At 43.6% G+C, this 12,070-nt stretch overlaps 1 protein-coding gene across 1 annotated transcript in view; it reads right to left on the minus strand.

Moving 5' to 3' along the window:
• LOC122542729 (glia maturation factor gamma-like) overlaps positions 1-10,541 on the minus strand; it is an 18,811-nt gene extending 8,270 nt beyond the window's left edge. The window contains exons 1-5 of the mRNA XM_043680710.1: positions 10,241-10,541; positions 5,467-5,563; positions 4,118-4,167; positions 2,067-2,116; positions 365-447 (exon numbers count right to left, since the gene is read on the minus strand). Coding sequence (XP_043536645.1) covers positions 365-447; positions 2,067-2,116; positions 4,118-4,167; positions 5,467-5,563; positions 10,241-10,243 — 283 coding nt within the window. The 5' untranslated portion in view covers positions 10,244-10,541. The remainder of the gene's footprint in view (positions 1-364; positions 448-2,066; positions 2,117-4,117; positions 4,168-5,466; positions 5,564-10,240) is intronic.
• Between the last annotated feature and the right edge of the window lie 1,529 nt (positions 10,542-12,070).

The following is a 12,070-nucleotide window of genomic DNA, read 5'->3' on the forward strand; positions in this document are numbered from 1 at the left end:
CCTCCCCCAAGTCCCTCCTCCCTACCTTTTATCTTAGCCTGCTGGACAAACTTTCCTCATTCCTGAAGAAGGGCTTATGCCCGAAACGTCGATTCTCCTGTCCTCTAGGTTTTAGACACCCCTGCCCTTGGGAAAATACCTTGGCTATTCACGCTATCCCATGCCCCTCATAATTTTATAAATCTCTTTAAGGTCATCCTTCAGCCTCCAACTCTCCAAGGAAAACACCCCCAGCCTATTCAGCCTCTCCCTGTAGCTCAAACCATCCAACCCCGGCAACATCCTTGTAAATCTTTGCTGAACCCTTTCAAGTTTCATATCATCCTTTCTATAGCAGGTCGAGGAGATGTAGCTCTAATCTTACCTTGGGGGCTGCTGAAAATCAAGCACATTGGATAGGACACCCTGTTATCGTGGTGAACATACTTATAGCTATAAACTATAAATCTGAACCATTGTCAAGGAAACAATGTAAACCTGGTTTCATTATATAGAGAGAGGGTAAAAATAAGCAATGCTCACTGGGTAATCAATAATTATAATTAGTAATAACATAGGTAATTAATAATATGGAAGCCTTACCAATAACTGGAAGCAAGAAATTGCTTGTGTTTAAACATTCATATTCTCCACTCATTTCAATCCAACTAGTCAAAGTGCTCCTCAGTCAATTATCCAGAAATTCTGGTCATAGTTATACAGACAAATTTGACAGTGAATTTGAAAACAGCAATGAGAAACATGAGCAGTTCATCTGCTTTGATGCCATAGTTAGAGCAGACAGGCATTAAACACTCCCAGGACAGGTTTAAGACAGGAGTAAATACAGAGTAAAGCTCTTTCTACTGTCCCATCAAACACTCCCAGGACAGGAATAGCATGGGGTTAGATACAGAGTAGAGCTCCCTCTACTCTAATAAACAGAATATAAATGCCGCTCTATTCTTTTTGACAGTGGGGCAGGAGTTGTTGGAAGAGAGGTGTAAGTGGGATGCTCAGGTTATGAAGATAGGAGCAGGATTAGGCCATTCAACCCCTTGAGTCTGCTCTGCCATTTGATGAGATCATGGATGGCCCATTAGCATTTTGAATTAAACATTCCGATCCACCCTTTAAAATATTTAAATCCCTTGCCCAATAGGAATCTACCCACCTCAGTCTTATAAAAATATTGAATGACATCATGTCCACCCTTTACTGAGTTGGAAACATCCAAAGTCACACAACCCTTTGAGAGAGAAAAATTACCTTGTCTCTGTGCTGATAAGGGGACCCTAATTTTAAAACAGAGTCCCCTCGTTCCGAACTGACCCACAAGAGGATGTCACTCTCATCTCACCTCTTTCTTCCAAGGTTGTGATGAGCTCAGGAGCTAAGTAACTTTTGGTGAAATCTAAATTGAGCATCAGAGAGCAGCTTTTGCTAAGTAAGTGGCACTTACTTAGCAAAGATTGGAAGATTGCTTCCAATACTGTCCCGGTGTATTAGCTAGGAACCATTGTTTCCCCATCCATCTTGTCCAGACCATTCAGGATCTGATACATTTCAATCAAATCACCCCCTCACTCTTCTAGACTCCAGTGGGAACAAGCTCAGTCTGTCCAACCTTTCCTCATCAAAGAACTCACTCATTCCAGAAATCAATCTAGTAAACCTCCTCTGAACCACCTCTGATGCATATACAACCTTGCTTAAATAAGGAGACCAAAAATGCAACAGTATTTGAAATGTGGTCTCACCGAAGACCTGTACGAGTGAAGCATACTCTCCTTACTTTTATGTTCAAATTTTCACACAATAAAGGGTAGAATCCCATTTGTCCTTGTGATTATGTGCTATACCTGCACACTAACATTTTGTGACTTCTGTACTAAAACACTTCAATCTCTCCGCGCCTCTGAATTCTACAGTCAGTCTCTGTTTAAATCATACTCAGTTTCTTAAATTCTTGCTGCTATAGTGAACCACTTCACATTTTCCCATATTATGATCCATCTGCCAGAGTTTGCGCACTCAGTCAACTCGTATTTCAAGATGAAGTAGTTTTTCTTGAGTTAAAAGGATATCGAGGTTGTCTCTCTGGAATTTCATTCCTCAGTTCATCTGGAGAAATACCCTGAAAGGAAAAGACTTGGATATAGAAAAGGATTGCCACCCTTGCAGTCTTATAACATGCACGATAAATGCCTGCCTGCATTTACCTCACCCTCACATTGCACATTTTTTTCTTTATTCATTCATGGGATGAGGGTGTCACTGGCTGGGCCAGCATTTATTGCCATCCCTAAATTACCCAGAGGGCAGTGAAGGGTCAATCACATTGCTGTGGGTCTGGAGTCATATGTAGTCCAGACCAGGTAAAGATGGAATTTTTCTTTCTCTAAAGGATCTTAGTGAACCAGGTGGGTTTTTTCCAATAATCGGCAATTGTTTTATCGTCATCATTTAACTCTTAATGCCAGATATTTTTTATTGAATTCAAATTCCACCATCTGCTGTGGCCAGATTCAAACCCAGGTCCACAGAACATTCACACACAATTCACCTTTACAATGTCAGCTTTGGACACACACACACACTCAAGGATCAGGAAGATCCCAGATTTGTTCTAATGTGGCTCATCTCAACCAAGATGGAGCATTGTGTCACAAAGCTGGTCCTTTTTTAACTGAAAGTTGTTCTTTTTCTCAAGGATACTGTGTCCTTGGTTTTTTTCTGAGGGGTCATAAACCACTCAGGCTCTGAATTGACCGGTTTGGTTACAGAGATGAAAGGCCCTTTTGTTTATACAGAAACAGATGAGACTTTAGACCAAAGCTTTTCTGTTTTTAGAAGTAACCTGTATCAGTCAAGGGGATATGGCCAGCTCTCTAGCTGAGCAGCTCAGTTCAGAACTTTAATTAGGAGTTCAGCAGTGGAGCTGTATGGAAACAGGTTGCTAAACTCTCTCTCCTTCTGCACTTCTAACTTCAACCAGTAAGCCTTTGTTTCATTTTTACTGTGTTTAAGGGATTTGTTTATTGGAACTGTTGGGTACATTTGGAACTGCATAATTAAGTCCAGTTTTGAGTTCTGTAGGTGTTCTTTATTCTGTTCTTTGTGTTTCATTCCATAATTTTATGAATAAAATTTTTGTCTGTTTTAAAAACTGGTAGTCAACCTAGCTAACTTACTCCAGGTAATTTTCACTGCACATTTACCGAAACAAATTGCAAACTTACAGTCTGGGCTACCTGCTTAAGAATGTTTTGAGTGGTCTGGCCTCGTCCATAACAATTGCAACATCAGACTGGGCAATGGGAAAATCAGCAGGGATTCCTGCCATGAGGTTAAAGGCTTGTGGTGATCAACAGAGGAAATTCTATCAAGATCTCATCCATTGTCTGGAATCACATGTGAAGAATTAACCATTAAGTGGGAGAATCAGTGAGATCGAGAGGGGGAGCAGAAGGGATCATTTTGTATCTCCAGATTCTGTTGATTTTCCGTATGCCAGAGTTGGAATGGGAGATTCTGTCAGTATAATAATTTGAGACTGAGGAACAAGAATTAACAAATCTAAAGGATAAAACCTCCTGGATACAATCCGCACGCCGGGCAGCTGACAGCTTGCTGCATCTTCCAGGTGCTTTATACTTTGGTTGGTTATGTAACTCCAGCATAAGCCCATCTGCGTCAAGAACTTGCATTTATATCTATCAATGTAGTTAAAAATCTGAGGTACCTTACAGAAGCACCAGCAAAGACCATTTTACACAGTGACCAAAAGGTTGGTTAAAGCAGTAGGTTTTAAGGAGCATCTTGAAGGAAAACAGTGAGAGGTTGGGAGAGATTTAGGCAGGAAATTCCAGAGTGCAGGGTGCACAGACCACTGAAGGTACTGCTGCCGATGGTGTAGAGATTAAAATTGGAAACACTCTAGGCCAAAACTGGAGGAGTGCAGAGCTTTCAGGGTTTGGTGGGTTGGAGGTGATTTCTGAGACTGGGAGGAATGGTGTCATAGAGGGGTTTGAAACAAAGGTGAGAATTTTAAAATCACTATCACCAGTGTAGCACACACTCTCTAACATCCCAAACATTGTACAAATTCTTAGTAATATTGCTTCAAAACACTTACCTCGTGCTCTTCCTCCAGTACCATCTGTTGGCTTTCTCTGTCGACTTTGACTAGAAGACAGGAGATAAATGAAATGTTGATACTTGTAGAAAGGGGAAGTGTTCTTTGAGGGGCTCAGTGGGCAACTGCAATGCACAAAATAAAGTGATGTACCATGATTTTAAAATATAACATAATCCTTGGAATGTGGGCATTGTTGACAAAGTGACCAGTTACTGCCCACACCTGTCATCCCTGAGAAGATAGGACTGGGTAGCTGGAGTCCGTATGCTTAGAGCTGTTAAGACAACTGAGTGACTACTTCAGAAGAGCAGTAGAGAGTCACCCTGGGTTGTGTGGGACTGGAGTCACACAGAGGCCCAGAGTGGGTAAGGACCTTATTGAGATTTTTACAAAAGGCCCTTCTTCACTGCGACTTCAATGTCTGCGAATTTGAATGTGACATCTGAGTGGCTCAAGTGAGATGATGTGAGTTTGGGCCTCTGGCCTCAGAGTAACCACCAGCTCGCACAAAGGGTTCAAAGATTCACTGTCTCAGGTGAAGACGGTAATTTAAGGATTGAGTTACCTCCCGTCTCTATTCTGCCTGGATGCAACTTTTCCAGAAGCTGAACACAGGAAGTATTTGAGAGTCGGGTAATGACCTAGCCTTGGGGCTTCTCCTGCTCTCCCTGCAAATATTATTTGTGTCATTTGGGAGGAACAGTGCCCCCTAACATCCCCCTCCTGCCACATCAATGGGCAGCAGTGGAGTGGTAGTAGCACCAGGTTCGTATTCCAGAATCCTAGGCTAATGTTCCGAGGACATCGATTCAAATCCTGCCGTGGCAGATGGTGAAATTTGAATTCAATGTAAAATATCTGGAATTAAAGCTAGTCTAATGGCGATTGTTGAAAAAGCCCTGATCCAGTCTGGCCTACATGTGACACCAGAACCACAGAGATGTAGTGGGCTCTTAACTGCTCTCTGGGCAATCAGGGATAGGCAAAAAATGCTGGCCAAGCCAGTGATGCCCACAATTCATGAGTGAATAAAAGAAAAATTTACAAAGAATGAAAGCGCATGCGCTCAGGGGAGACACAGTCATTTGACAACTCCTTCACCCTCGCCCACCTCACCCCCTAAAAGAAATCAACTAGCAATCTGGTGGGGATAAGTGGTTTGAGGGCAGTGGGGCAACACACACACCGGATCCTCAAACCTGCATCTTGACATAGATATAAACTAAAGAGGAAGAGTTCCCGTTGACACCATTGGAAGGGGAGGAGATGCACGGTGTTGGGGAGGAGGGATGTAGAGATAATCGCACGTAGGCCTGGTTGCCATGGCATCGGGCGCTCTTACTTACTGATGATGGCGGCGTTGGTTGTCTCTTTGCGGAAGCGGAACTTCTTCAGCTTTTCCAAAAGCTTGGGATCTACTTCACACACAACCAGTGAGTCTGACTAATAAGGAAGAAAGCAAGAGGACTTAAAAAAAATGGCGTCACTCACAGTTTATGTAGGTGTAAATGATATCTGTTCTGACTTCTTATGGTCTTATTAAGTGATTGATTTTCAAATTTCAAAGGACAACAAAAGGATCCTTCTCAGTATTCTTGTCAACATCAACCTTTCAAACCACATCATTGAAAATAACTTGTCGTGTTCTGGGTGGTCAGGCAGCATCCAGGGAACAGGAGATTCGACGTTTCGGGCACAGGCCTTCTTCAGGCCTGTGCCCGAAACGTCGAATCTCCTGTTCCCTGGATGCTGCCTGACCTGCTGTGCTGTTCCAGCAATAAAGTTTCAACTTTGATCTCCAGCATCTGCAGACCTCACTTTCTCCTCGTGTTCTGGGTGGCTCAGGGGTTAGCGCTGCTGCCTCACAGCAGCAGGGACACAGATTCAATTTCAGCCTCTGGTGACTGTATGGAGTTTGCACATTTTCCCAGGTTAGGTGGATTGGCCAAGCTAATTAGCCCTGTAGTGTCCAGGGATGTGCAAGTTGGGTGAATTAGCCAAGGAAAATGCAGGGTTACAGGGATAGAGGAGGGGGATGAGCTGAATGACCTGCTTCCACACTGTATGGGTTCTCTGATTATCACATTGCAGTCTGTGAGATCTTTCTGGGCATAAACTGGCTGCTGTGTTCACAACAGAGGCTCAACATTATAAATACCTAATTGATTCGGGGTTTCCCGAGGTTGTGAAATGTGTTATGTTAATGCAAGTTCTTTCTTTACATTCTCTCAGTATAAAAGTAAATATTTGCCCTTGGGTTAGATAGAGGAAAAGAGTCAAGATTAGAGTGGTGCTGGAAAAGCACAGCCAGTCAGGTAGCATCCGAGGAGCGGGAAAATCGATGTTTCGGACAAAAGCCCTTCATCAGGAATGAGGCTGGGAGCCTCAGGGTTGGAGGGATAAATGGGAGGGTGGTGAGGCTTGGGGGGAAGGTAGCTGAGAGTGCAATAGGTGGATGGAGGTGGGGTTAAAGGTTATAGGTCGGAGAGGAGGTGGTCCGAGGTGCCTGGATAGAGGGAAAGTGAGATAGGGTGACTTTGACTCAGCCCCCTCCTCAATCCTACCTATCTAACCTTGCTGGAAACTGTCTGTGGTGAAAGTACCTCTTTCAGTCTCATCCAGAAACATTTTTATTCAATTCATTGTCTTATTATCATCCCGTTTGCTCAACTGCAGCAGCGTTCCCTTTATTTGTTTCGTCTCTCATTCCTTACATCCTATGTCATGTCTTCCCTCTTATTCTTTAACTCAGACCTGCTGAGTGTTTTGATTGTCTTTTTGCGTTTATCGGCATGATGCCTCGACTGGTGAACTGCAAAATTCACTGCCTGGCACAAAAGGTGATCAGTTTGGTGAGATATAGAGAAAGCGAGCACTGCAGATACTGGAGATCGGGGTCGAGAGTGTGGTGCTGGAAAAGCACAGCAGGTCAGGCAGCATCCGAGGAGCAGGAGAATCAACGTTTCAGGCATTCCTGATGAATGGCTTGTGCCCGAAACGTCAATTCTCCTGTTCCTGAAATGCTGCCTGGCTTGCTATGCTTTTCCAGCACCACACTCTCGAGTTTGTTGGGGTATCCCTCTCTAAGAAGTGGGGAGTGAGAGTAAAGGCCTTCAAGGTGACATGAACTGGAAGTGACTGGTTGAACTTGTAGAGGGGAAGTACTTAAACAAAAGCTCCACAGGACGTGAGACTGTTGCCTAACTGGGGAGGCTAGAAATGAACCTGGTTCATTGAAAACAGTAATGACAATGGGCTTTTAATCAGTTGAAATATTGCCTAGTAAGCTCCAAGTTCCATAATTTCAAAGGGTGAAGAGGATTAGTAAAACTCTGACTCACTGTATCCCTTTCAGCTCAGTCAATTCAGCAGATCAATGTATCCAATAAAACTGAACATGGGAACATCTCTCAGTCCTCAGTTCTGCCGGTGGAGCGGAGAAGGCTGGGCAAGGGTCTACATCCATGGTTGATCAGTTGCTGATCATTCTCTGAAAATCTGAATGGGGAACGGGCACTAGAAATAGGAAATGTGAAGCTTTTTTTAAGGAAGTGGGCATTTAGTGGATATTTTAGAAAATTCAGGATAGTTGGGGATCTGAATCTCCCCAAGCCCCTGCAGTCCTGACCTCCCAAAGATGCACTCCCCCACCACCCCAATTGCAGTGATTGTAACAAGGTCAGCCAGGTGGATCTCACAGAATGAGTTCCCTGATTGGGGCTGTTAACCTGGTCCAATCAGGGAGCCCCGGCTGACAAGATATAAACAGGAGAGTCAGGGGTTCTGCTCATTCTGAGAGCTGGCTTAGAGGGAGCTGGGTCAATGTCATGTAAATAAAGGGTGACTTGGTGATGGGATTCCAGCATTTGTGGAGCTGTTTCACCAACTCCTGTGCCCATTGTACTGATCACTGTCCGACGGGGAAGGTTCATCACAGATTGATCTGATTCTGTCCCTGCCACTCTGCACTCCCGGTCCTGGCACCAAACACAATGAAACGCATTAAAATTTAAAAGTCTCCTCCTCCATATTTCCTTGCAGCATTGGAAAAGCTTCCCGTGGTTCGTTTCATTAATGCACCAAGTCACATGACAGTTTGAACTGCACAGAGTGGGAGGGTATTGTGTTAGATTCCAGTCTGTACTGATCTCAGCTAAATGTTCGGGTCCACATCCAAATCTTGGAGAATAAAGTCATCAGAAGGTCTGCATCTAATCCCTCTGTGTGCAAGGTAATGTTGCCATAGTCCAAGAGGGCTTCTTTCTCATTAGAGAGGCAACTGGTAGTGAGCTTAACCTGAGGATCACCATACCTGAGACAAGAAAGAAGTTGAGAAGGTGGGACCTTTATGGCAATCTCAGCTGGAGAGGGAAATTGAACCCAGACTGTAAGCATCATCCTGCATCACAAACCAGCCATTCTCTCAGCTGAGTTAACTGTCATACACAGCTGATGGCATATTCCTAGAGCAGGGACAAGAATGTCAGAGTGATAAGGAGCCATAGCTCATCCTGTCCCCTTTTCTGAGCTGGGTGAGGGAGGAAGGGGAAGGTAGCAACGGAGCAATGGAACAGGAGCGGCATGGTGGCTCAGTGATTAGCACTGCTGCCTCACAGCACCAGGAACCTGGGTCTGATTCCACCCTCGGGCAAATCTCTGCGTGGTTTGTGAACGTTCTCCCCGTGTCTGCATGGGTTTCCTTCAGATGCTTTAAAGATACACAGGCTAAAATTGCCTATAGTCTACAGGGATGTGTATATATTAGCCATGGGAGATGTGAGGTTGTCAGGATGGTGTGGGTCTAGGTGGGATGCATTTCAGAGGGTCAGTGTGGACTCAATGAGCCGAATGGCCTGCTTCCACACTGTAGGGATCCTATGATTCTATGTGTGCAGGGTGGCAGAGACAGAATCAGATCTGTCTGTGATGAACCTTGGTCATCGGACAGTACCCAATACATACAGTGGGCAGAGGAGTTGGTGAAACAACCCCTTGAAGGTCGGTATCCCATTACCAAGTCACCCTTTATTTCCATGTGTATGGTACATAACATGGACCCAACTTGATCAGCAATTCACTGCCTTCAAGACATACAGCACGAGTTACTTTCAACATACATGGAGTCATTGATGTTGGGAAAATACTGGAAATGAAATTTATCACTAATTATAGTATGACAGATCATAAACACATTGAAAGAAATGAAATTGAATATTGTTCAGCAGCTAAGTTGAGAACTTTTCATCTCTGAACAAGGCTCAAGGGTCAGAATGCACCATGACAACTCTCTGCAACTTTTCTGATCAGCAATAATAAAGCTGAAATCTTCAGCACTGCAGCAAGTCCGCAGTACATTTCTTTTCACTGCCCTCACTATTCATCCCCGCCAGATCTATCCCTTGCTCCTGTGCACATCATGTACAGAAATAAAAAGAACCGTTCTGAAGCAGTCATGGCCTGAACTTAGTTGTTGTTTATGAAAAAGAAACATACAAATTAGGAGCAGGAACAGGCTACTGAATCCCTTCAAGGCTGTCCCACCATTCAATAAGACCACAGCTGATCCGATCTCTATACATTCCTGTCTACCTCCAATGATCTTTCACACCTTTTGATTATCAAAAATCTATTGATTACCACCTTAAAAATATTCAAAGATATCGCAGCTACTGTCTTTGGAGGAAGGGAGTTTCAAAGAGTCACAACCTTCTTATCTCTTGTCTTCAACAGGCATTCCCTTCCTTTTAGACAGTGACACCCCTCCCCTCCCCACCCCCGCCTCACCACCCCACCCACCCTGCCAGTTCTAGATTCTCCCATAAAAGGAAACATTATTTTCACATACAGCTCGTCAAGGCCTCTCAGGATCAGACATGAAATGGGATGCTGAAGGATGGTGTCTGTAGAAGTGGGAGGAGGATTAAGAAACATCTAACGCAACTAACTCTTTATATCAAAGCCAGAAGTCACACAACACCAGGTTATAGTCCAACAGATTAATTTGAAATCACAAGCTTTTGCCCCTTCATCAGACTCTGAAAGTGTGACTCCTTACTTAATATTAAAGTTTGTGAAAAGCGGTAGGGTAGCCCACAGCTTTAGAAAATGCAATCTGCTCACCATGTTAATTTCTCTTTTATCTTCACGGTACGGCCTTGACTGCTCAGTCTCGCACTGGTCTTGTGACAGGATGCTCAGGCAGCTAGTTCCTCAATAATGTTGACAGCAGATATGTAAATTGCAAATTTGCTTTTTAAAAAATGCCTTCTAAAAACAAAATTATGATAGCAAATTTTCAAAAATATTCCACGATTTAACAATCTGCATTCATAACCTCCCCACACCTCACAATCAAGAAAACTAATATCAGTTTAAATTTGTCCGTTTAATGATTGTGCCAAGAGTTACTTCTCCCTGGCATGTGTTGGAGAGAGACAAGACTCACTCAACATCCTGTTTGAGCCACCACAAAGTTGCTTCAAAGAAATTCTCCGGAACTCTTATTCGGTCTAAAAGTCAATGATCTCTCTCTTGGGCTTTTTCAGTTTTCAAATTAAATTTGCACTTTCGGCAGGTTAGGGGGTAAGAGAAGAAAAACCAGAGAGCAATTTGGAAGGCAAAAAAAAAATTTCTCATTCCCTCTCTCTCTTTTTGGACAGGTTGCACCGAAACTGGAAGGACATCAATATCCTGACAGGGGGGCTTGCTAGAGGCACTCAGGACGGTTCAAACCAGAGGGGCAGGAGCACAGAAACCAGAGCAGTAGGCCAGTATGTGGAGTGATTGAGGAGAAGGAACAGATTAACTCAAGTAAGTTTAATATAAAGAACAGGCAGGGCCAGGTTCATAAGCACGGTGAGATTTGTGATCTGAACTGTAATTATTTTAAAGCAAGGACAATAGGTAAGGCAGATGAGCTTAGAGCCTGAATCAGCACATGGAACTATGATGCTGTAGCCATTACACAAACTTGGTTAAGAGTAAGGCAGGAAGGGGCAGCTCAATGTTCCAGAGTTTGGGTGTTTCAGGCGTGATAGGGAACGATGTGAAAGGACTGGGGGAGTTACATTACTGACTGAGGAGCACGTCAGAACCGCACTGAGAAAATATCTTGGAAGGCTCATCCAATGAGGCCTTATGGGTAGAACTCAAGATTAAGAAAGGTGCAGTCACAATTATGGGGTTGTACTACGGGTCTCCCAATAGCCAGCAAGGGTTAGAGGATCAGATATGTAGGCAAATCATGAAAAGATGTGATTGTTGTACTGGATGATTTTAATTTCCTCAATATTGAATTGGACTCCCTTAGTGCCAGGGGCTTAGATGGGGCAGAATGCATCCAGGAGGGTTTTTGAAACAATATGTGGATGGTGGAGAACTTTGGAAACAGTGATCATAATCCTGTAAGTTTTAAGATAGTTATGGACAAGGATAAAACTGTTCCTCGGGTGAAAGTGTTAGATTGGGGGAAGACTAATTACAACAGAATCAGGCAGGAAGTAGCGATATTAGATTGGGGCCTGCTGTTTGAGGGTAAATCCACACCTGATATGTGGGAGTGTTTTAAAAGCCGGTTGATCAGAATTCAGGACCAGCATGTTCCCGTGACAACAAAGATAAGGAGAGCAATACTCGGGGACAATGGATAACAAGAAGTATTGAAAACTTTAGTTAAAAGAAAAAGAAAGCATATGCAAGGTTTGGGAAATGAAACCAGACAAGGCCCTTGAGGAATATAAAAGAAGCAGAAAATAACTTAAACAAGGAATTAGGAGGACTGAAAGGGTCATGAACTGTCCTTGGCAAGCAGGATTAAGGAAAATCCCATGGCATTTTATGCATGCATAGGGAGCAAGAGAGTGGCGAGGGAAAGGCTAGGTCCTGTCAAGGATAAAGGAGGGAATTTATGCATAGAGCCCGATAAAATGGGTGATAAAAGGTCCTTAATGA

Source organism: Chiloscyllium plagiosum, chromosome 41, assembly GCF_004010195.1.
Source record: "Chiloscyllium plagiosum isolate BGI_BamShark_2017 chromosome 41, ASM401019v2, whole genome shotgun sequence".
Classification (NCBI taxonomy): domain Eukaryota; kingdom Metazoa; phylum Chordata; class Chondrichthyes; order Orectolobiformes; family Hemiscylliidae; genus Chiloscyllium; species Chiloscyllium plagiosum.